The following is a 25,973-nucleotide window of genomic DNA, read 5'->3' on the forward strand; positions in this document are numbered from 1 at the left end:
AGTACTTCTGTCCCGATGAGAAGCTAGACTCTGTAATGTATTTGTCTGATCTGCAAAGTGGCAACAGAATGAAACAGAAAATAATTGTCTGTTCTGCTTCCTATTTCTAAAATACAGCCGTTGTGTTTGTGGGGAAAAACATGTATTTTTCCCTGGGTGATACCTCTTTGATACAAACATCAAGGAAGACAAAGCACAGACTTCTGGTTGGATGTAGTTGGATTAAATTCCAGGTGCTGAGGGGCAAAAAAGTTGATTGATCTTCTTAAGCTAAAAGTAGAATGTGCTTGTGTCTTTTTTTCCTTGAAGGTTCTCCTCCTATATTAATGAAAATTGTTTTACTCCTGTTGCCTACCCAAACTTGGAGATCCCTGTGATATTACTCATCTGATAGTCATTTCAAGCTTCCAGCTGAAAGTTTATTTTGAAGATCTGACTTATTTTCAGTTTTTCCAGTATGGCTACTTGCATTTCCATATTCCATAGGTAATTGTGTTTTCACAGTTAATTCTATCCGGTTTTGTGAAGAAATGAGATCTGAGGGCCCTGTAGGCTGCAGAGGGGAAAGAACAGATAGGAACTTATATGTGTTTTTCTGCCAAGTTGTATGTCCTACTATTTTTTCAGCCAGTGCTGAAGATTTAACATGGACTCTTTCCTCATTCTTAAATGGTACCCAGGGAAGAGAGCGCATAATTTATGTAAGATGCAGTAGTTGAACTCTGATAAGTAATATTGAATAAATGCTTGAATACTGAGAAAGAAGTCTGGAAAAATAAGAACCAAAGAGAATATAGCCAACTGTAATGAAAGAAAATCCTAATCCATTTCCTTGAGTAAAAGCTCTGATTCGCGTCTGAATTACGTTTTCAGGCTTTCACTTTTATTGAAATTGTCACAGCACTGAAAAGTTTTCCAATCTTCTCAAATTTCACTAATACGTTAATAGATCCACAGATTTGCACATTTTAGAGAACATCTAAATTAGAGAGATTTGCACCAGTGTAGCTATTAGTATAGCAGTGTGTATTTCCCTCCCTAGACTAAGAGTGTTTGTACATGTATATGGTATAAATACTGTTGTTAAGCTTCAGTCTGGGAAGGGAAATTGATGTTTGAAAAGCAATAATAATGTGTTTATACACATCCTTTCCGTATAATAGGAGACACAACAGCTCTCTGCACATTTTCTTCCCAAAGTCAATTAAGCCTCATGTCACATGGATTTTATTGCATCAGAGACAGGCACTGGAAACCATCTACCCCTTGTAAAAGTTTTACATGGTAACTCTGCTTATGCAAGGCTTCGATGTTGTCATTAGCTAAAACTGCGTGCTTGGGCTTTGTAAAAGGGGTAAAAGATCTAGATCCTTGAGCTAACGGTGTTTCCAGAGATACTGACCTGCTGCAACTCTAACTGTGTCTGACCTGCTTAATGAATTGCAGACAATCAGAATGCAAACTGTAATACTGCTGCAAGATCACTGCTATAGATCAGTTACAGCACCTATGCTGTGGGAACAGCAGAAACCATTTTATGTTACTACAACTATGGGTAATTAGCAGATTGCTCCTACATCCCACCCTGGCAACTATACGTTCCTGCTAGAGCAGGAGTAGGAGAGCGCTGACACAGCATGCCCCAGCCTGGCTGATGTTTTGAGCACAGTGCAATCTAAATCATCTCAGGGATGATCATTAGTCCCCAGCTAATTTCTGGCTTTCACTATTGATACCTAGACGGCACTTTACAAAGGGCAAACCTTAAGGTCAAAGGGCATGTAATAAAAGTACACTGTCATTCATCTCCCAGACAGATGGTCCCACGTGGTGAGGTATCTTAATAGCTCTATTAGGAATCTCTAACTCAATTCTTACCTGCTATTCCCTACAGAGATCAGTTCCACAATGCTGAAGTCTATTATTTCCACATACTGAAGTGTATCAGATACTATAGGCATGTCTTTTTCCTGAGATACCACTTTGCTGTTGCATCAGCTCACTTCTGGTTTTAGTGTTCATCATCCAGAAATAATTTTCATAAGGAAAAAGTCCTGAAGAATCTTTTGAAAGGAATCTGATGTTTAAAATACATTTTTACGTTATTTATTATTCTAAAAAGTAACTAAAGATGGTAGCACAAGAAATCCATAATGAAATCCAAAATAAAACAAACCACTATCATTTACACTGTAAATACAGAGGCATTATTTCCTCCAGCAGGTATACAACTTATTTTTCAGTTACGTTGACAGTGCGTGCTGTAGCCGTGTTCCACTCTAACATAAATAATTCAAGCTCCTTTAGCAGCAGTGGCAAAAGGTCTTTTCTTTAAATTATTTATGGAGCATTTTTATAGTGCTTTGTGTTAAGTATACTATTGGCTTCCTCTGCTTGAAGCCATGAGGGTAAAGAATCGATTTGTTTAGAATGGTGTAAAAAGCTACCAGGAATTGCTGGAGGAGGACGCGTTAGCTTCCCGTATCCCAAAGTTGCAGAGGAACAATGTACCGGGCAGTGAGGCCAGCCTTCACCCTATGGGTTCGGGGACGTTACAGCTGAACTTGGTATGGATTCAGAAGGATGGCTTTCAGTGAATGCCTTGAAGTATTTGATTAAGTGGCACCACAGTGGTTCGTATCAGCTTTATCCAGGTAATGTATTTAGTGATTAACTGGAATATCTTAATTATATGAGTGTGTGCATTCAGATGATTACTAGGAGTATGTGGAGCTGCTCACAATAATAAAAAGGTATTAGTAGGTTGAGAAATATAAATCGATTTTATGAAAAAACGCTTAGAAAAATATCCTTAATTGCATTCAGACTTATTGCTTTGCATGATTTAAATCAAAACTTTCAAAGCCATCTTATCCGGAATACTTTGAAGATTTCAGATGATTAAATGTGTGTACTTTCTTACATACCACTTTCTTGTGTAAACACAAAAGGTGTAAAAGGTTGTATGAATTTTAGGAAGTATTCTTTCTCAGTTCTGTGTTTGAAGATGGCAATAAATGAACCGGTGAGTTTGCACAGGCAGTGGTACTTCCTCGCTAGGTACGGTGGTTCTCGGACAGAACAGGAATAAATTTAGGTCCCCTGGATTCCTGATGCTTCAGTAAGGAGCCTCCTTTTACAGGTAATGCAAGCTGGGTCAGTGCTCCTGCACAATAAGGTAAAAGGAAGAACGGAAGGTATTTGGAAGCTTTGCACAGCCGTGTGATTGAAGTGTTTGAGGGTGAGGAGTCAGGGCTCTAGGTCTGAGGGCACAGAGCGATCATAGAGGAAATAGGTGACTGGGTTGGAAAGTGGCCCTATTCCTCCTTTGCAGGGTGGGCTGTGTGTAGCTAGGAATGCGAGTGGTGTGTCAGGAAACCTGATGCGGCAGGCTTACAGGGGAAGCATTCCTCTGCAACCGGAGCGGAACAGGAGTTACAGCTTACACACTCTTCATTTAAGTGTGATTTGGATAAATTATGTCCTGGTGTGAGAGTTGGAGATATTTTCCCCCTTTCTTTCTGATTCTAGATTACGCGCTGGTATACCATGCTGTAACTTAATTACAACCATTGATACATGTACTTAAAGAAGCACCAATAACCAAGCCCTGTCCGGGGGAATAACCTTGTTCTGCATTGTTTCCAGGTTAACAGGTACTCCAGCAGAAATCTGTACTCCTTCTAAAAGCAAACTGCATTTCCTTTTTAAGGGAAAACAAAGCGGTGCCAGGGTTAACGGTACTTTCTGAAAAAAATCTGAGTTAGCTAAATAAAGTCCAGCAGAACAGAAACAGTTTACTGAGAATGAGTAAGCCCTTAATGCCGCTCTAACGCTTTGGAGGACTGGTGCCAGTAGCTCTCAGAGCTGTTGAAAATGCAGTCTTATTTTGATTCATTTGTTTTCACGGGACCTCCAGAGTCGGCAGCATATCAGAGGGATGAGAAACCAGCATAGTTTATAGCAAATGTAACTCTGACAAGCTGGAGAGTGAGCAGCTGCTAGCAATTAGAGGTAGTTAGCAGTTACCGACTGGTGTAAACACCCGGACTGTAATTGCAATTCGGTCTTCCTCCCTACCATGGGGAAGCTGAACAGCCACGCTTGGGAGGAGGGAGAAGCTGCTCCTGTAAAGACTGCTGTGCCTACCATTTCCCAATCCCCGGGAGTCCTACGGCACTGTGACTTGGCCTTTAGGGCTGAGCGGTTCCTGTGGCTACTCCCTAATCTCCCTCTGTCACCCACGTAGGGTTAGGCAGGTTGGTATGTGGGATGAGTTTACCTTTTGGAGTCTGCCTCAGTGGGCCTAGGAAACTTTCATCGTTCGTCACCGGAGAACTCCGGGCGTCGAACCCTCTCGTAGTGAGGCAGTAACATCTGAAACTGTTCCAGATATATCGAGAAGTGGGTGTCTATTTATATCCTGGACTGTAAAATAAAACGTATCCACCTGCAGAGTTAAAGCAAAATACTCCTGGTAATAAATTTAGCTGTAATTCTCTTCAGATTCACATTAGCTTCTTTCACAATAGTTTCACTGTGGTGACAGGTATTCTCTAATGAGGCTAACAGTTGACTTGGTTATGCTCTTTGATATGTCTTACAGGAAAAAGTGAATAAATATTTGTTATAAGGAAATTTAGCGTTATTTGCTGAGTCTTTTTCATTAGCTTTGATTAACATGACTATTAGGCAAATAAAAAATGTTTTTATGCCTAATGTATTATTATACTCCTTAAATATTATCCTTGTTGAAAATACAATTTTTCATTTTCCCCTAATCTAATTCTGTATCTTTTTTGCAACATTTTGCTTAAACAATAGCTTTGCTTACAGAAAATTGCAGTAGTTAACTTTCACATCTTAGTAAATATTTGTAAGCTACAGAATACATACAAAAATGAAGTTTCAGAACTATTTTTGTCTTTAAAATTTCTTATCTTTATAATTATGTTTATAACTTTTTGGTGTGTTTGTAACCGTTTTTGAGTGGCCCTTTTTTTCAAAGTTCATACTTCCAGCGATGAAAAATAATGTTTTGTGACATAGAGTTTGGAAATGCAAAGTCATTCCTAATATATAATGGAAAAGGAGACCTTGAGAGATCTTATAGAATAGCAATTTTGGTGAAATTACTCCTTGCTTTAGTTTATTTGGGAGATTAACTGAGGAAAATAAACAACAATAAAAATGTTTCTGTGAAGAATAGGCCATTCTTCATGGGTTGTGAATTCAGTTTCCTCAACCAGCTTGCATTTATAGTGAGCTTTAGCTTTGCTTTTCTATTTGGCATAGAATTATTGAAGACACCATTATTTTATTTGAGGAAAGTATTTTCTCACATCTGTTACTGCTAATTTTTCAAAGAATTGAAAGATTACCTGTTTTTATCCCTTCATCACAAATTCATTTGGTTTGGCATGTCTCAGGTCCAACCTCCTGCTCTAAGCAGGGTCCATTTTGAGACAGGGTTGTTCAAGGCTTTATTCAGTTATGTCTTCACAATTAAACCTCAGATTCACTCTGTGAATCAGTAACTGTGAATACTTCTATACCGATTTTACATTTGTGTAAGCTGAGAGATGGAGAGAGTGGTGGTTTGTAGAAGGACATGCAACAAATAAATGACAAGTGTGTGAATAATTCCCTGCTGTATACAGTTTCCTCTTTACTTAGAAAAGTCATTTCTTTCAGTTTTCCACTATGTGAGCAAGTGGTCGATTCTTCAATATTTTTTGTGTGTACTCTATTTACTGATATAAAAAAGATGGTTTTGGTTTAATACTTGAAGTTATAACAGTCGTGCTGCTGCACAAGGTTGTATTTTCCTAAATTTTCTATGGATTCTTGTTTATTTGTCTTTCAGAATACAAAAGCCATTTCTATTCTTTTTGAGATTTAAAGTATCGGGTCATTTCTCAACTTCATCCTGAAAGAGGGCACTGAGCGAGCGTAGGGTAACACTGAGTTTATGAGTCAGTATTGCTTGCCACCTGCCGTCTTCAAGAGCTGACCACAGCCTGCCACTGTTATTCTCACTTATTCCATATATTGTTATAGCTACCATTTTAGTAGTTAAATTGAAGCAACATCATATTATTATTATTTTTTCCTTTTGGTTGTTTGTATGAGGTGGCTAATGAGTGTATGAGTGTGTCATCTCAACGTTGTTTTGTGTATGAATCTGTAGTGGTGGTATGTAGTCTCCCATTTTGAATATTTAATTTTTTTCCTATGCTTAGCTTGAAAACACTGGTAGTTTAATTCTCTCTTGGTTGTTTCATTAGGAAAATGTTATATTTAGATATGCAAATTATTATACTAAAGCAGGCTATATAGGTATTATAGAATTTAGGTATTACAGAATTTTTCTAGTGATCACTTATGTCAAGAAGACCCCCAAATACCCCAGCAAGGACAGGATGAGAAGCAGCCTCCTCTCAGAAGTGTCCCGCTGGGTGCTGCATCACGCAGACTAGGAGAACATTGAGGTCCCCAGATAGTTGCCGATTGTTGACTTGAGTTTGGAATGGAGTCTTGGATCCCTGTTTTTGTCAGAAACCCCCAATCAAATTAGGATTTATGGATTGACCCATCTGCTTCCCAAGGATAAGGAGGACATCTGTTACTAGCTCATTTTCATTGATAGTACTATTTTAAGTTGACTTTTCTCCTAAACTTTCAGCATTTAGCAAGAATCTCTCATTCCATGAAACACTTCAGAAAGCCTCTGACTACTGATAGCAAAATTTCATAATTTTCAATCTCCTATCATCAAGTAGTTTTTTCTTTTTTCCCACTTTCTGGTGAATGGTAGATTTTTAAAAACCCATCTTCCTTGGATAACCTTACAAAAGATTGCAGTCCATGTGGTGAGGAATGTTAGCAGAATCCACTGCTTGCTTCTTTTGCTTCTGGTAGGGCATTGTTGATAAGATACTCATTTAATTTTCTTTTGAACAGAAGAAAATTGAGAGATGGTTATTATTATTATTTTCTAAGTAGGTGCCCCTTATAAGCAATGCAAAGAGCTTTTGAAGTCTGCACTACTATGAGCTTGTGAAAGAGACGTGATAAATGAAGAAAACCGTGCTGCAGAGGAAAGAGTAAAAGTGAATAATATTTTATTAACTTTTTTTTTAACAGAGCTGAATAGTACTGATTTGAAAGATTGCATCAGTGAGAACAGCCTCAGTAGCAATGCTAGTCTTCCCAGTGTACAGAGCTGTCGTCGACTTCGAGACAGAAGAGTTGCAAGCTGGGCAGTTTCATTCGAGCGTCTTCTTCAGGATCCTCTTGGTGTTAAATATTTTTCGGTAAGGTTTGAGAAATAGTAAGAGGCCTTTCAAACTACCTGATATCGCTGCTGTAATTTTTTTTCCTTTTGTGATGCTATCCTTACATAGGACAAGAGATAGGAGTTCATTGTTGCACAGTGGTTATCTCAACATCTTTTAAGTTTAAACTGGTTCACAGCTTAATACGAGTTCATAGGAATACGTATTTTCATGAATTATCCTCCATTTTATCTGAGATTCAGATAAAATGGAGGGTACGTTTTAATTTGTACCAGAATTTTTAGTAAGATTCCACATTTTGTATAACATTTCTATTTTTTTATATTTTGTATCTGTTGCCTTTTTACAAGAAAAAGGCGAAGTTTCAGTAGTTCTCTAAGAGTTAATGATTTACTCTCATATTTGCCTGCTGAAATGTTTGGAAGTTTTACTTAAATGTTGGAAACCATGCAGAAGATTTTTTTGACGATACAGTGGCTTATCTTCCTGCAAAACCTTTTTTAGAAATATTTTTTGAAGGAGTTAGGTAGCTTAGAGCAGTGGTTAAAGCTGTGGCTTTCAGGAGCAGAGTTGAGTATTTGCAAAGCATAAATTAAACTTCTTCATGGGACACTTATGAAGTCATAAATAGTATCATCTTTATTTTACATATAAGGAAATCGAGGTATATATGGTTTTGCATTGTTGCTCAGAAAGTCTGTTGTCAATTCTGTACATGTTGTACAAGGACTTTTTGTGCTGCCCAAATAATTCTCTCAAACAGAACATAAAGAAACTTATGGTATAAGAGATGTAGATTTCTGGAATCTGCAGTAACTCCTTTACTTGATATGAAAGTACATTAAAATGATTAATAGTCAGACTTCCAGCTTAAATGGTGAGGGAACATGAAAAACAGATTAACAGTGAATGCCTGTTTGAGGAAACAGAACACGTAAAAGCAAAATGATACACCCTAGATATTAAGTTCCCTGTCTTTCCATTTTTCTTAGCAGAGTATTTTAAGAGCCATAAGCATTTTTACTTAGATATTGAGATTCTCCTCATAATGAAATAAAAATTACAATTTTGATTGAATGTTAGAGTCCACCTAAAAAAGATATAGTTCTACTGAAAGTTTAGTTGTCCTTTCTCATTACTTTTAAACCACCATTAGGCTTACTTTTGTATACATAAGAAATTGCTGCAGTCTTTTTCAGTACTATGAATGTTCAAACTTATATTAAGAAGTTTGAAAGTAACTAGTGTTTATTGAATTTTCAGATTAAATGTTAAAATTGCACTTCAGTTCAGCAAAAGGTGATCTCAGATATTAAATTCAGGAAGTTTCACTTTTATTGCATTCTAATTAAAAATTATTTTTATCAACTTTACAAAAATACATGTGTTAAATACTCAATTTAAAGAAAGGGAGTGCTGAAATTTATTGTGCACCACCATCTTCTTGAGGCCCAGGAGAGATCCAGGGCCATTGTTCAACTTTACCTGCTACCTGGATACTGTAATGCCACGAAATCTGGCGTAAAGTAGAATCATGGTAGCTGAATGAAATGCCTTTGCAAGTGACAGGTTAACATTCCTTCAAAGGGAAATTCTAAAAGCCCATGGACTCAGAAGGAAATCACTTATAACTAGCCAGATGGCGCAGATATCCACCAGGGTTCAAGAACCTCGGAGCACCAGCATGTAATTTACGATTGCATAGTAGCATCTGGGTCCATTTGCGATTCAGAATACAGAGGCTTTCCTGAGGACAGCTTTGTGACACAGCAGAAATTACTCTTGAAGAAGAGATTTTGCATGTTTTGCAAATACTCACATTTTGCATAATAGTCTGTTGATGAGAGCAGTCATCCAGGAAGGGAGAGACCTGATTGCAGTTCCCTCCTCAAGTGGTTCAAACCAACATCTCCAGCCTCCCAGCCATATTTTGACAACTACTAGGCTATGTAATGTTTCAAGTGGGGCTTCATTCAGTCCTCCTAATTGTTGTGCAGCCAGCTGTGCCAAAATCATGTGGCCAAAAAGAAGGCAAACAGGAGATTTCTGGAGATGTGAAGGCGCTGAGCGGGGAAGTAGGGAGTTGGGTTCCAGTTCCTGCTCACTAGTTTGATTCTCTTCTAATCTGTAATTACATGTAAAACAAACCAGTGTCCCCTGACTACTCTCTGGATTTTTTTTACTTCTTTTTTTAATTTTCAGGTTAGGCATCTAAAAAACTTTTAGTTTAAATGGAGAGGCTGCTAGTGCATTTAGGCTCTGTGTGTTGTAGTCTGTCTCAACCGTTTTTTTACAGTTGGACTTTCTGAACTCTGTGCAAATCCTAAAAGGACCAATAAGGTTTAGTTTTAAGTATTTCTGTGAAGATTCCTCTGAGACTGCCTTGAATGTTAAGGAAACTTGAGTGATAGCAGTGTGATGTTTGAGTGAAGGTTGTGGCTTGTGTGATAACCTAAATTCTTTTCACTTAAACACAGATAGGTAAAGCTCTAAAGCATAAACAAGCATTGTTCCAACTAAATGAGTCACTGGAGAGTTTTTAGAGGCCCAAGTTTATTTTTTAGAGTGATTTTTTTTTTTTTAATAATGGGTAAAATGCTTTCAAGAAATATGCTGAGACAAAATTGAATTATACAGATTTGAATCAAGGACAGTATGTCTTTGTACAATTTTCAAACTGAATGGGATCTTGGTCCTTATTTGGACCTTTGGATGCTGTAATATAAACATGATTATTGTGTGTTTTAGTGAGAGATTTTATTTTCCTCTAAGAATGTCTTTTCCAAGGAGAATCCATCTGAACACAAAAGCAGGCAGTGATGAAATATTCTTGTAGTGGGCATGTGATGCAGGAAATTGCTGTAATGAATACACAGTTGGTTATGCACACTGCTTGATAAACATTTATTCTATTCTATTATTAGTACTGCAATTAAAGGCAGCTAGTTTACGGTGTAATTTTTTAATGTACTTATACATTATTTAAATTTTTATTAGGTTTATTCACTAGTATATATACTACTTACCGTGAAATTTTATTTTTGTTTGTGAAAATGATATGATTGCAACTCGATGCGTTATTTTCAATTGTATACATTTAAAAGAAATGAGAGAGGAAAAGCACTAGGCATATATTGGACATGCATTACAACTGGACTGAATTATTATCACTGCAAAACTGCAAGTAACTTGTTTTCTTTATGATGCACTTAATTATTTGCTTATTTTCACCCTAGGAATTTCTGCGGAAGGAATTTAGTGAAGAAAATATTTTATTCTGGCAGGCCTGTGAATATTTTAACCATGTACCTGCACATGATAAAAAAGAGGTAAGTCAATATTGTGTTTCAATATGTAGTGTTGCTTGCTACAAACTGTTACTTCTTCAAGATTATTGAAATTATTAGAACTATGCTTGGTCTACTGTGATTTCACTACACTAGGGTTAGAGCCTCAGTCTAATTTTCTCAGTCTCCTGAGAGTACTGTCCCAGGTTGAAGTTGCTGAAAATATTTAGGATTCAGTGAAGTGCAGAGATAGTTCTGTAAAAATGAGCTAAGCAATTTTGGATGTTGAAAAACGTCTAGCCCAGTGTAAGAGAGTGCAGAGCAAATTAATTTAACATGTCAAGGAGAGGTGAAAGTTAGCCTCTGTTGTGCTCTTTCAGCTAAACTGCCTCTACTTGCTAAGATAATTTGTTTATAACGTGTTTGTAACTAACATGTCTAGTGTATAGACACTAATACATCTGCTGCAGCAAAGGTATTAATGTTTTTTCACAGATTATGAGAATCTGTATGTCATTCTTTTAATACAGTCTGACATTGGTCAGGCAATCTTAGTTACATGAATTTTGTGCAGGTTTGCAACAACTGCTGTCAACATCACAACTGCATCTAGTCAGGTTTACACTGTGGAAGTGGATTCAGCTTCCTAGTACCTCTTTGCTCCTTTATGGACCGTCATTTTTTTCCCCACTTTCTTCTGTCTTAGAACAATGTATTTTCTGAACACTCAGGGCTCTGAGCTCAGTTTGGTGTGCTTTTTTCATTCCTTCTATAATGTAGGTGTTTCAAAGTAAAAAAGATAAAAATAGCACATGAATATTTTCTAACAGTAAATATTCAAATATATGTTTACATTTTTCTAACTTCTAGAAATTGAGGCTTAGAGAATTAATGTAAATAGTAACCATTATCTGAAAGGTTTAAAATATAAAATACCTCTTCTCCTTCTCAAGATAGCATTTGCTGTGGTTCGCCTTTATTAATTTCATAGTTTAATTATTTTAAGTTTTATTTTGATGGTATCTTTTACCACTTAGGAAATATCTGATGAGTATTTACAATTTTAAAGGAAAAAAAAAAAGTGTTTCTTTCCTAAAGCTAACAAAAGTCATTAAATGAAAAAAGGTTATATATATTTAGGAAATTGGAATGGCTCTATGTTTTTGGATGAAATACATCGGTATGAAAAATAGCTGTGTAAAGATGCATTTGCAAAGTTGCATATAAATTAATAGGATAGCATTGGTTTTCTACAGCTTTCTTACAGAGCTCGGGAGATCTTCACTAAGTTTTTGTGTAGCAAAGCTACAACTCCAGTTAATATTGATAGCCAGGCACAGCTGGCAGATGATATTCTCAATTCCCCACATCCAGATATGTTCAAGGAACAGCAACTTCAGGTAACTATCGAAAACATAACATTGTTGTACATTTGTCTGTTATCTTTTCCTTTGAAGTGCTTTGAAATGTATAAAAGTATTTTTACATGCTGTGTACTTTACTACCTATACAAACACAGAGAAGTCAAGATCACAGAGATTCTGTTAGTGGTACAGAAAAAGGCTACATAAAGGACTGGTACTTGATTGTTCTTCTGTACATTTGAGGATGTATGGAAAACTGCCATTAACTAAATCATCTGAAAAATATCATTGAAACGAAGATTTAGTGCAAGTAAATAGTACCATGTGATGAAATACCATTGCATATGGTGTTTGCATATGGTTGCTTGTTCTTTCCTTTAATGGACAACTCTGTACACAAATAGTATCTAATTTTGGTAAAAGTGGCTTGTAAAATATGCCTGTTCTATTGAAGGATATGCTTTAACAGAACTGTCAAACAAGGAGCTTATTGAAACTGTTGGTGTCTGAAGACCTCTGAAGCAGATGCATTTTAAGTAATTTTGATGTTCCTAACAGAACAGTTCTGTAACAACAGGATATATTTTACATTTTCTGTAGAATTTAAGTTTCTCCTTTTTTTTTGTCCAAGTAAACTCTTCTGTAACTCCCACCTTAATAATTTAGTAGTAGAAATAATTTTGAGATCATATTTTTTAGGAACCAAGGATATAGATTTAATTGCATAAATGAAGCAAGTCACAATCGTATTCTAAGTGCAGCCTCAGATTGCATGCTTTTGGGTGTAAGAGCAGATGGGTGTAGTAACTTTCTCCATCTGCAAATATGGGGAGAAAAGGGTAGTCCTGACTGCTGGTCTGGCAGCTTCTAGCATACAGTGAAGCATACAACTGCCCCATGTGCAGCTCCCAAAGTGCATTTTCATGCACTCCTAATCTTGGCTTTCCATGTCTGGATTCTTCTTCACCTTCTTGTTTGGTGGAGCAGATGGTGTTCTCATTAGTATGGTGGCTGTGCTGATGCAGGTTTTCTTCCTCCTATGAAGATGTAATGACAGTTCTGCTAACAGAGTTACTAATGTTGTGTTGTCTGGCTGAGGCAAGTGCTGGGTAAGGAACTGCCTTGAAGGCCCTGTGTATCTTGGTTTCACTAAGTTAGAAAACAGTGGGTCAGCTTTGTGGTCCTGGTGGGTGGTGTGACCTTGGGAACAGAGAACTGCAGGTGAGTTTGGTTTGTGCAACACATGCACAGACTTTCCAAGTTCAGCTCACGGTAACTACACCATGTTAACAGTGAGAAGGATTGTATTTTTCACAGGGTGAGAGATTCTCCATTGTGAGCAGTTTTTCTAATGGGAAGGGTCACTGACACTGAATTGTCTCTGACACCTAATTGAGGGCTCACTAGACTTTGTGCTAGGCTGTTTCAGCGCACTGAACTGGTAAAATTAACCCTACAAAAGTAAGTATTTTTTAGATAGGAAAACCATTTATTGGAAGATAGAACAGAACCAACAGGCAACACCTATGAGGGAATGGAATTATGGCTGGAGGTGAGAACGTGGATGTCAGCATTCAGTTTGGATTAGGTTTTCGTGACACTTCAGCATCAAGTTCTCTCTGCATTATCTTGCTGTTTGCCAGAAAACCTTTGGGCTAGTGCTTGTTGAGATTGTCTCTCAGTTTGAAGAATGCTTTCTGTCTGCAGTTGGGCCCCTGTGGCTTTGTGATGGGCTGCTCCGTAGACTCCTGTCAGTGCTGTAGCCAGTTGGGTGGTGTGTACCATTCTTCTGTTGTAGGGAGTTAGTCATGTCCAAAGAGGAGGAGGCATTTGTACCGTTTTTTTCAGATCGTGTGCAGTTAGCTTAGTCATGAGAGAAGACAGAAAGTTAAAAGTATGAATTCACTTAAAACTATAGGTTTGCAAAAATGGAACAATATATCTGATGTTCCTTTTAGCAGCTAAGAAAGAACTTTTCTTCCTTCACTTGCATAAATTTAGCTTTGGCTAAATTAGCCTTGAACATTTGCTCCAGGTGTGGTATAGAGTTGCTTTCTTCTTCTTACGTTGTTCTTCTTCCTTCTTATGTTGTTAAAAATGTGTGTTGGTCTCACTCAGAGGAGCAATCTTATATAATATGTTCTTTTTCAAGGTCTCGATGTACATTACTTTAATCATTGGATCCTCCAAAACCAACGATCCTTTGTTTCTTATTATTGGGTATATGAATGCTATTATAGTGCTGTATAGGGCTCTTTGCTCCTCCCTGTGTCAGTAGTTAACCTTGTATATCTTGTACCATTACATATTGTTGCATACTGTGATTATATCATGTTCTTGAGTTTTAGACCATAAACATTCTTCTTGTTTACAGATACCTTAAAAACACTTGTATAATTTAACAGATCCTAAGTAATATACAGTACTGATGCAATAATTTCTTAAAAATATTCCAAATGGCTAGTTTGCTATGTGCTTCGCATAGAATGTGCAGACAAATAATACAGTAAAGGATGGATATGAGGGTGGTGTTGTCAAGACTGTGCATCTCAACTTCTTATGAACTTTGGACTATATGGAAATCATAACATTTCTCTGAACCTGTGCTAAAGAAAGAGATTAAATTCTGTTTTCTTCTAAATTGGTATAATATATTTAACCAGATCTAAACAAAATCATGCCTACTGCTGTTTACTGGTTCGTGTACTAAATTTTGTGGAAATTGGCTGTTGTGAAATAGCTTTTTTTTTTAACGTGTTATTTAAGCTTGTGTAACCGTTATCTTTTGCATTTTAATTTCAGATTTTTAACTTGATGAAGTTTGATAGCTATACTCGCTTTCTCAAATCCCCCCTTTACCAAGAATGCATCCTAGCTGAAGTAGAAGGTCGTACTCTTCCAGATCCACAGCGTGTTCCCAGCAGTCCTACTTCTAAACACAGTATCAGTTCAGAGAAGTCCAATATCTCAACACCGAAAAAGGTTACTTTTGATTTCATTATTGTTATCTGAAAACTATGGTCTTAAATACCATTTTCCAAGTTCTTTAGAAGTGCAAAGATAATATATGAAAAACAATTAGAATGTTTGTCTAGTGATGCTGGCAAATACTAAAATTACAAAATATTTATGTTCTCAGGAAAACACTTATATTGTTTTAATCCACACCTTTGAATCAGATTTTTAGCTGTAGTCTTCCTGAGTATAATTTTAAATCTATATTGTAATTTAAATATGTGTAAAAATAAAAACTGGGGATTATTTTCATGCATCAGTTCAGAATTTTATTTTGATTGAATATTGGGTTTGAGATGTGGTATTTTAACCTTTGCTGAGAGCTGAGATTTTATCAGAAATTATTTGAGAAATCTTGACCCAATCTAACTCAGTTTTGAAGAGGATACTCTTTAAATGTCTTATGCCATACTAAACTAAGATCATTCTGTGTAAAGCAGGTACAGTTCCTTAAAAAATAGACCTGTAGTCTTACTGATCTCCTAACATTATTGAAAGTTTGTTCTTCATCTGGATAATACCACCATGGTATTACATAACTGCACGGGTAAATTATAACTTTGCATTTGTCATGTCAATCACTATGCATTAGCCCATCTGCTTTCATGTATTTTTATGACTAGGAACCTTTAAAAGTAGCATTTTAAAGAATAGTCTAATAATCTAACAAGAATAGCGTGTTAAAAGCAAGTTTAGTTTATTAGCATGCACTCCTAAAGTTTGTATTCTTCAGCATTAATAAATACTTGTATTTATTTATAAGTGTGAAACAGTACATTGCCATTGTCTTAAATGCAGTTCACATTCACGCCCAGCCTAGAAGAAATATCTGAAATATCTAAATGGAAATTCTGTGTTGTAAAATTAAGGCTAAAGGCTTTTCCACAGTAACTGGTAAGCTGTGAAGAGCTCTTTCATGTTTACAGGAGCTCTACGTGACTTGTTTTCAGCTACTGTATTATAGTCCCTACCTAGTAGAACATTTTCATCACATATTTCTTTTGGTTTCCACAGTTGTCTTTTTTTTTTTTTTTTTCTGCTGGGAGGGGTGCTGGCTATATAGTTATTGATAGGGTAAAGATGACAACTAACCTGACCATCACACTCATTTAGGAAGAAGTGTGTGAGGTTTGCTTTATAGGTAATATGCTTACAAGCGTGTTCCAACCAATGATTTAATTGTGTTTTGGTGATAGTTAAGTGGTAAATCAAAGTCAGGAAGATCCTTAAATGAAGAGTCAGGAGAGGAGGACACTGAGAAGAAAAAAAGGGGGACGTTTTTCTCATGGTCAAGAAGTAAGAGTTTGGGAAAATCACAGAAGAGAAAGGAAAATGGTGATTATCAACATGGTGAGTGTTCACATTCCACATTGTTGCCCACTTGTTTCATCAGTAGATATGACTAATCACATCATATTGAGTTTGCTTCTAAGTACATCTCTAGGTGTGACAGAGGGAAAAGAAATTGTCAGATCAGAAGGCCATAGTGTCACTGGGAGCTGTATTCAAACAGGTGTAAAAACAGAAGTATGAAAATGTTTAAACTTGATTGTATTGACTTCCAAGAGACTTTTTTTCCTGCTTTACAGTATCCTCTGTGTTTCTTTGTGCTGGCAATTGCTTTTTAAAGCAGAACACTGCTATATTTATAGTAAGATAATTTCAGCCCTTTACAGAGAAGTTCAGGAGCTGTACATGCAAATAGTTTTGTAGCTACAGCTATTTAAAAAGCCCTCCATCGACATGGTCCTACCAGTCTGTCTTTTATTAATACCACACAGGTACATTCACTTTTGAACACACTCACTACTTCTGTTTCCTATTATTCAGGAAAGGACTTTTCCCGCTTAGTCCTTTCCTGATTAAAATGAAGGAAGAAGAGTCAGAGTTGTGAAAGCCCTTGTAATCTGCTGCTTTGTTGCTTAACTGTTTTCAAGAGTTTAAGGAAGACTTTCACTAAGAATGCACCAGTACATGTTCTCTAGAGGAAGAGATGAAAGTGTTGGATTAACTCATTCTATTGAGTTAAAATAATAGAGAAATTTCATCAAAGCACTAAATTTAGACTGTGTGATTATTGTGTTTTCTTCTTGTCTATTTTCTAGTAAAGCCACACTCCCATAAGATACCTTTGATCAAATTAATAGTTTGTGTTCTTATATATGTGAGTATAAGAGACATTTACTAGGATTATAGACCTAAGCTTTTGAAAGTGACTAGTGATTGTATAAAATCTCAGTTTTCTAACACCATACTTGCTCTTAAAGAAAATGTTTATCTCCCCTTACAATATCTGAAGAGGTAAACTAATTTTTAAATTTAAAAAAATACTTCAGGATTTTATATATATAAAAATATCATAAAAACAAATTGGGTTGTTCAAGAGTTGCATAACTTGACCAAATATTGTTTCAATTTTCTGTGCTTCAGTGCACAGGATGAATATTTGGAGTTTTCCTTTAATGAAAAAATGATTTCTCTAACCGGAGGAGCTAATGTTTTGCAATAACTTTCTGTATTATAAGAAATTATTAAAAAAAAACCACAAACATATTACTGATCATTTATTCTTTCCATAAACAGATTCTATTCAGTCCAATGGGTTATCATACAGGCGGGAATCACAAGGCTCCATGTCATCAACTGCTAGTCTTGACTTGGTAATGGTTTGCTCTTAATAATGAAGTGGGGAAGCAGTGAAAACAGTGAATTATTATTTTTTTAAGAAGTCTGAAGTAATTTGTTTGAAGTAATGCTATTGGAAAGCATCTTTAAGTGACACATTTAGAGGACAAGATGTAGTATTAAGCAATTTTAGAATGCTAGAATTGTAATAGAGATTGTGTTCATAAAATGTGTCTAATTTTGTCCTTTTATCAGAAAGATATCCTTTGTATGTATCCTGTTTTCTGTCTGTCTGAACTTCAGACACCAGTAAACTTCTAGAAGAAAAGTTTACCTTTCAAGGGGAGCTACTGTAGCTCTTTATAAACAGTTTTTTCCATCTACCAGACATTTGAGATCTTTTTCTGAAGAGCTACCCATTAAAGCTTTCCCTTTGCTTGACCCATATTCGTGTTAGGCTGATTTCTGTGGTACCAGAATTCCTCCCTGTTTCTTTTAAAGTTGTGAATTGTTCTTCTTGTCATCATGACTTAATTTTGCTCCTAAAATTAGAGAGAAGAGAGGTAGGGAATTACAAACCTCATGATTTTGTGCTCGTATGTGGGGAAATAATCCATGAAGATGCTGTGATTTCTAACCATCGTGTTCTGTGTTCACAGTCTGAAATTAATCAAATGCAAAATTAATAATAGAACATAATTTATTTTACTATTTTGAATTTATTTTACCTACATTGAAATGAAAGAATGTGGTATTTTCCCATTGGGCATTGACTTTTCTTTCTTTTTCTTGTCAAGTCTGAAACCTCTAGATTACCTGCATTTGTACCAGATAAAGAGAAATCCCCCAAATACTGCTGTGTAAACCTTCCAGATGGTTCTTCCAGCAAAATGGCTGTTAAATCTGGATTCTCTATCAAAGAGGTGCTATCTGGGCTCTGTGAGAAACATGGCATTAACATAGCTGCAGTGGACCTTTTTTTAGTTGGAGGCGATAAGGTAGGGCATATTCTTGTGCTTTCTTTTTCCTTTCCCTTCCTTTTTTTTTTTTTTTTAAGAGTTTTCATAGTCATTTTACTAATAAGAACTTCTGTTCCCGATAGTAACATATATCTCCTGGTTCTACCGATAGCTCTACACTGGCAATTCTAGTTAGTTAAAGAACAATTTTAGTGAAACTAGAATCCAAGTTTATGACGAGAATTTAGAACATGAAGAAATGGCCTCCAGTTGAGCCAGGGGAGGTTTAGGTTGGTTATTAGGAAAAATTTCTTCACTGAAACGGTTGTGAAACAGTGGAAGTGGGAACCACTCCAGAGAAGTGGTTTAGTCACCATCTCTGGAGGTATTTAAAAGACATTTAGATGTGGTGTTTCGGGACATGGTCTAGTGGTAGGCTTGGCAACGTAGGTTAATGGTTGGACTTGATGATCTTTAAGGTCTTTTCCAACCTAAATGATTCTACAGTTCTGTGATTCTAATTTCCTTACAATAATAGGTTAATTTAGGTATCTGGTCCATTTAGTTTGTCCTGGGGAAAAGGGTTAGGGTGTAGAAGTATCCACATAGAAAACATATGTGATTGTAGATGGTTCTTCATTAAAATAAACAAAAAAACATAATGACATTCAGTTGTTCGAAGCTGAAACAAGATAAATTCATAATAGAATTAAGGTACATATTTTAATATTGAGGAAAATTTCCAAGGCAGCAGCTTACCTTGGTGGGGGATGATAGCACTTCAACAGATGTGTCTGCAGTTCAAAGAGCAGCTGTGGATGTGAAATCTTTAATATTTTTGAATTTGTCATTATGATCAATCTAGGTGATTACGATAGCAAATATTAATGCATGTACATAGTTATGTGCCTGTTCTTTTTAAATCTTTCAATGACTGCTAATTTTCCATGTTTTTTTCATGTGTCATTCATTCTATGTAATAGTTTAAGCTGGAGGATCTAAGATTATTTTAAAACACCAATTTCCTGAATACGTGATTACTGCAGTAGAAGTTGAAGTTTGGTCATTGTCTTGCAACTAGACAAAGAAAGATAGACCTCAATCTATTTGCTTATTGTAAATTAATATCCATTAGAATGTATACAACCTATACTAGTAATTTTCTGAGTTATCTGAACAGCGCTTTTTTTTAATCTCATAGCTGTTCTTTATTACATATTTTAAAATTCATTTATTCTCTCTCCTTTTGCTCCTGATGTGCTCTTTAGCCACTTGTATTGCACCAAGACAGTAGCATCCTGGAGTCTCGGGACCTACGTTTAGAAAAACGCACTTTATTTCGGTAAGAGTCAAAAATGCTATCTTTTTCTGGCATTTTCCATCCCAACTTTTTGTAAGTGCACTAAAGTAAATTGTTAGTTGCCTATGCAATGAAACAGCAGTTAATGCCTAAAAGAATTGTTTAGAGTCTGAATTAAAAAAATAATAATCTAGTTAGCCACGCAAGGCAATATTTTGGATTATAATCCAGAATCCATTGTACAGACACACTAGAAGAAATAGGCAGTAGTATCAAGCAAATAGTCTAATCTGAATAAGGAAGGTGACCCAGCATTTGTGACTGAAAATGACTGATAGCCATGTCTTGCAGTTTACTCTGTGTGTTGTGGTTTAACCCGGCCAGCAGCTAACCGCCACACAGCCGTTTGCTCACCCTCCCCCCTGTGGGATGGGGGAGAGAATCAGAAGAAAAGTAAAAGCTTGTGGGTTGAGATAAAGACAGTTTATTAGGATAGAAAAGAAACAAAATAATAATAATTATAATAGTAATAATAATAAAGTGTGCAAAACAAGTGATGCACAATGCAGTTGCTCACCACCTGATGGACTGATGCCCATCCCATCCCTGAGCAGTGTTGTTCACCCCCCTCAGTCCAGCCACCCCATATTAATTGCTCAGCATGATGCCATATGGTGTGGCATATCCATTTGGCCAGTTTGGATCAGCTGTCCCGGCTCTGTCCCTTCTCAGCTCCTCGTGCACCCTCCGCCTCTTCTCTGGCGAGGTGGTGTAAGAAGCTGAAAAATTCTTGGCTTAGTCTAAGCACTGCTCTGCAACAACTAAAACGTCAGTGTGTTATCAACATTATTCTCATCCTAAATCCAAAACACAGCACCATACCAGCTACTAGGAGGAAAACTAACTTCATCCTGGCTGAAACCAGGATGAAGTGTAATTCATTTTTACTTCAGGTTGCAATAAAACTTACACAGGAGAGATGTCTTTAGCATGGGCATTCTCTGAGTGCACACGTGTGCCTGTTAGGTGGTCTGCCTGTGTTTAAACTGATCTCCCTTAGATTTAGAACTATCTAAATGCTTCCTCTTCAGGTGACAGTGAGATAGGGTGCCTCTAAAAGGTAACTCAGATCAGGGCAACCAGTGCAAGGATCAATAGGAGAAATATGGAGCTACAGGAATGTTTTGAACTGACTAGAGCAGCAACTGGTGAATTTCAAACACTGAAAAATGAAGTTTTCTTGATTGTTGTCATAGATTCAAGTGGAATTTAAATGCCAGTATTCCAGGTTAGGGACAATTATATATTTTTATGATCTCAGTCTTAACTGCTCAAGCTGAAGCAATTTTGAACAAGCATACAGGACAGATCTTTTGCATATGGGTTCCTCTTACGGCAAGTTTTTATGATATGGTGTCATTCAACCAGAAATTAACATCTTCTAGAATTCCACTGTATTTGTTCCCACATTTAAAAAAAAAAAAAAAAAAAAAAAAAAAAAAAAAAAGCTGGTCCATGTCCATCTCAAAGTAGTTGAATAGTAGTACATCGTGAGTCTCTATTGTGACAATGAGAAGAAATGTATTTCTTGCATCCAAGGCTGCTACAACACAGGTATTGAGTAATTTTGGAAGCGCTATCGGACCAGAATGGTCAGATCAATCACAGTGGGAAAAAGAAAAGTTCCATATAATGCATTTAATTGGTCTGAGGATCACCGTGCCATCACAATGCCTTCACTCAGCTCTGGCACGTGAAATAGTGGACATTTTATTTGTATTAAATAAGCTTTATCCCTTCAGGTAAGGACAGATTTGTGCTAGTGAAGTTTCACTATATGCAGGGTCACTGTTTTTAAACCAGTGTAACTGTGCTGTAAGTTGGAATTTATATGTATTTTTTATGTTTTATTAGAATAGTTCATACTTACTGTGACAACCGGTATGTTTCAGGCTGGATCTTGTTCCAATCAATCGATCAGTTGGTTTGAAGGCTAAACCCACCAAACCAGTAACAGAGGTCTTAAGGCCTGTGGTTGCAAAATATGGATTAAATCTTAATGATCTTGTGGCAAGACTAGTAAGTATCTTTTGATGTAATTCAAGCTGTATTATTTTCTGTCTGGAGAAAAGTGTTTCTGAAATTTTTCCTATCCTTATAAGTAGGCATTAAAATCTGTATTTATAACCACGTGTTGAGATGAAAATGAATAGTAGTCATAAACATTGTGCTTAATAGTAACTACCTGAAAGCTTCAGTCTGTATGTTATATATTCTCAATCAGAATAAATCTAACATCTAAAATAATGGAGCCTGAACATAGCTTCTTCCAGAGCCTGGCTCTTCCATTTGTAAGCTGGGGGAAAGTTGAGTGAGATTAGTTAAAGCTGTCATCCCGTTATCCTGGGAATCATGAAAGTTGCCTCAAATCCTTACAGAGAATATTTCTGTGGAAGCAGACTAACTGAACTTGTCCATGACTAAACACTCACCTAGCATTTCCTCTATTTTATTATGATGAAATGTCAAGGAATGGAAAGTTAAATTTGTAGCATTTCTAGAATGTATTGGCTGAGCCACACCATGGTTTCCAAATACCTGAAAAATACATTGCTATTTAAGATAATTTCATGTAATGGAATTACAAAATTAACAAAACATGCCCAATGTAGAATAGAAAATAATCTCAAACTGCCTCTGAGAAATGTGATTTTCTAAGCACATACAGTAATAGTCCTAGACTATTTGTTTGTGCTTGCAAATTGGATGACTTTTGTCTCCTTGAATCTTCTTCTCTCCAAATACCATTCCCCTCGTAAAAATGGGCTAAACTTATTGTAATCAAAGTAATTTAACACTAATGGAATAAACATTTTTAGGAAGGCAGAAGAAGGATTTATTGAGGCTATACTGAAACATAAAAATACTTTGCTCGTTTTTTTTTTTTCTTTTTAAAGTCAGACTGTAAATTTGTTCTGAAAACAGCTTTTTTTCTATTATATACAAACTGTGATCCGACTTTAGAATGGTGAGCAGGAACCACTTGATCTTGGTGTCCCTATATCTAATCTGGATGGTCAGCGGGTTGTTTTAGATGAAAAAGAGCCAACAAAGAGTAGAGGTAAGGTGGTATGAAAGCTTTTATTTATGATGTAAAGTCAGTTTCATAAACCGTGACTGGTTAGTTTCTTCTGTTGATATGTCACATGTAGCATGTATTATTTTTAGAAAATTCACTCCTTTTTACTTAAAGATTGAAGTTTAAATTCGTCTATTGATGTCACGTTCCTTACTGTTGTAAGAAATTTTACACAAGTAATATTTGAATACACAGTATTACTTGCACTCTTTGTACTACACACACATTTAAGGACATACAGTCTAGTGATAATAATGAGAAAAAAATGCAAAATAACTCCTGTAAATTTGGCAATTAATTAAAAAGAAGCACTCTGTATGCATAAAACAGATGCAGTTTGTGCAGCAGCTGTATATATTGTTATGATAACCCCATCTGTAACATAAGAAAGTAGCAGAGCTTACCTCTCCAGTTTAAAACTATAATTTCCAGAGATAATGCTAAAAATGATACGATTTGTGATTTCCATGCACAGAAGGTTCAGCTTCACTGGAAGATATTACAGATACACAACATATAGCTTTAACAATAAAGTTACATGTGGTTAAATTGAATTGATGTAGAGCAGAGATCTTCTTCAAGGAAGAACTAGGAGAACAAATTTGGAGGTATTTATTGAAGAGAAGCAGATTTGTCATTTTTCTAGGAAACAACATCAATTGTCATTTTGAAAAAAAAGATAATCTAAATACTCTCAAAGATAACTAGTTTAGGTATTATGAATACAATTGTAATCCAATGTGCTTCCAGTTATTATAAAAGCCTAAATCATAGAGGATCATTCCAGTACTAGGCTGATTCTGTGACATTTCCCAGTAAAAAAAGGATTATGATTATCTGCTTGAGACTCAGCCTTAGGTTTGTATATGTGTTGTATGTAGCCAAAGACAATTTGAAGGAGCTGTTTAGTTAATGTATGAATAGACACGGAGGATATGGCAAAGTCTAGAAAACAATTGATGCATGAAACAGATTGGAGAAAATTCAACTTGACCTTTCAACGGTCTCTTCTGTTGGATTTTCTTTGCTTGTTTAAATTGAGTTTTCTAACTTTGAGAAATACAAACTGAACAGTACATTGAGATTTGATTTGATCTAAATTAACAGAAGAATAGGAGAACTTAAATGAAACTTCAGAATCTTTAAACTTTAAAAATATTGCTAGTGTTATACAAAATTTAGAGGTGGAGGGAGGTTATGGTAGGTTTTGACTCAAAAGTGTCAGCATTATCAACTGTGATCACTCTATTTTCCAAGTACACCTTTGAAATTTTACATCAAAAAAATCTGTTTTGTGCATCATAGTCACTTAGATGTTACTTCTTTGGGAAATTATAAATTTGTAACTAAAGAAAGAATGTTTATGTTCAGTGTTTACAGATAAACAAAAAGGTGCATCAGTAAAACAGAGTGTAACTGTGACTACTTCAAGAAATCAAGTATCTACTACTGTAAGTCTTTTGCAATGATTTTTGTCCCTTAGTTCATCTTTTGTTTTCTTCTGGAATTGTATACGTAAAGCTGCATTCAGCCATAATTTTGAATCAGCCAAATTATGTAACCAGATTGATTATAGCTGTAATTCATTCAGTATTTTTCCACTGTCAACAGCATATATGTGTGAGAATTTGTCTTTGTGAGGCTCCGTCAATGTATGTATGTATTTATTTATTTATTTATGCATCTAATTGGCTTGTCTATATTCAAAAATGATAAGTTATTTTGAAATTCATAGACCCTTTATGTAATGTGAATTCCTCAGAGTAAACAATATAATATTCTTTATACATTTTTGGGGAGTATTATGGCAAATGTTTTTGCAATAATCAATATTAAACTAAAACATTTGTTGTGGTGGTGTTGGAGAAACGTTTCAAAATAACTTTATTTATAACTTAGACTATATTATGTACACAATGATATAGTATAAATGTAAGTAGTACCTTAACTTTCCTTCTAATGCAGGGAGAGGGAAGAACTCTAGGAAAGTCTAATTCTATCAAAATGAAAGGCGAAAATGGAAAAAATGCTAGGGAAGTTCGACTGTCAAAAAGAGAAGACTCTATTGCAAAGATTGGGAAAAAAAAATGTCAGAAAATAAATTTGGATGAAGCAGAGGGTATGTGAACTTTATATAGTTTATGTAATAACATAAATAATCTTGGAAAAATTAGAATTGTATATCTGTGTAGGAAAAGGTATCATGTATTTAATAGTGTATTGTGAAAATCAGTCACGATCCTTGTATTTTTGTTTGATACTCTTTGAATTGTAAAGTTTTTGAAACTGAAAGTAAAATTTTAAGACTACGTAAAAGCCAGATACAATAATTTTGAAGTACCTAAAGATAGACATAGGTGTCTAATGGGATTTTCAAAAGTGAGAAGTGCCTAATTCCAAGTAAAATAAAAAGGAATTAGTTACTCAATTGCAGCTGAATATCCCATTTGATACCCCTTGCAACTTTACAAGCCAAGTAAAATTTCATCTTTCTGTCCACTTTTACATAAAATTTTGTAACTCAGTGAAAGGTGTTCTGCACAATTGTGCAGAACTAATTTACTCAGGTAACCAACTTACTCAGGTAAGAGTTTTTGAAAATGTTTTACTAAAGCCTATAATGGTCAAGGTAGTACAATCTGATGGTGAATGTGGAGATGTGATGGGCAAGAGTAAAAGCTAAGCTGACAATCAGTAACTGCTCTGAAAAGGTGGTTACAAGTAATAGTGAGGAAAGGGGTTATTGGTCATCTTGTGTATTCTGAGTCCCATTTTTACTTACAGTTAAATCTTTATAGAGTTCTGATGATAGCACCAAAAATGAACAAATAAGAGAATTTACTTTCTTGTAGAAAGTTGTCTTTGGGAGACAGAAGAATAAAAATGATGTAGAAGTAGAAATCTTGATATACCACCACTCTATCCTAGGGCATTAATTTCCCCAGACAAAAAAAAAAAAAAAAAAAAAGAATAAAGAGAATATACC

The 25,973-nt window shown here is 35.7% G+C and overlaps 1 protein-coding gene across 7 annotated transcripts in view; it reads left to right on the top strand.

Annotated features, from left to right (window-relative positions):
- The window catches only part of RGS12 (regulator of G protein signaling 12), a 90,426-nt gene that overhangs the window by 44,990 nt on the left and 19,463 nt on the right, over positions 1-25,973 (top strand). For 6 of the 7 annotated variants that reach the window (XM_048047393.2, XM_048047368.2, XM_048047383.2 and 3 more), the window contains 12 exons: positions 7,147-7,316; positions 10,535-10,627; positions 11,842-11,985; positions 14,752-14,931; positions 16,161-16,314; positions 17,548-17,624; positions 18,387-18,587; positions 19,817-19,890; positions 21,801-21,927; positions 22,873-22,969; positions 24,359-24,438; positions 24,953-25,106. In XM_048047393.2, coding sequence (XP_047903350.1) covers positions 7,147-7,316; positions 10,535-10,627; positions 11,842-11,985; positions 14,752-14,931; positions 16,161-16,314; positions 17,548-17,624; positions 18,387-18,587; positions 19,817-19,890; positions 21,801-21,927; positions 22,873-22,969; positions 24,359-24,438; positions 24,953-25,106 — 1,551 coding nt within the window. The remainder of the gene's footprint in view (positions 1-7,146; positions 7,317-10,534; positions 10,628-11,841; positions 11,986-14,751; positions 14,932-16,160; positions 16,315-17,547; positions 17,625-18,386; positions 18,588-19,816; positions 19,891-21,800; positions 21,928-22,872; positions 22,970-24,358; positions 24,439-24,952; positions 25,107-25,973) is intronic. The other variant, XM_048047402.2, reaches the window with a different exon arrangement.

Source organism: Anser cygnoides, chromosome 4, assembly GCF_040182565.1.
Source record: "Anser cygnoides isolate HZ-2024a breed goose chromosome 4, Taihu_goose_T2T_genome, whole genome shotgun sequence".
NCBI lineage: Eukaryota > Metazoa > Chordata > Aves > Anseriformes > Anatidae > Anser > Anser cygnoides.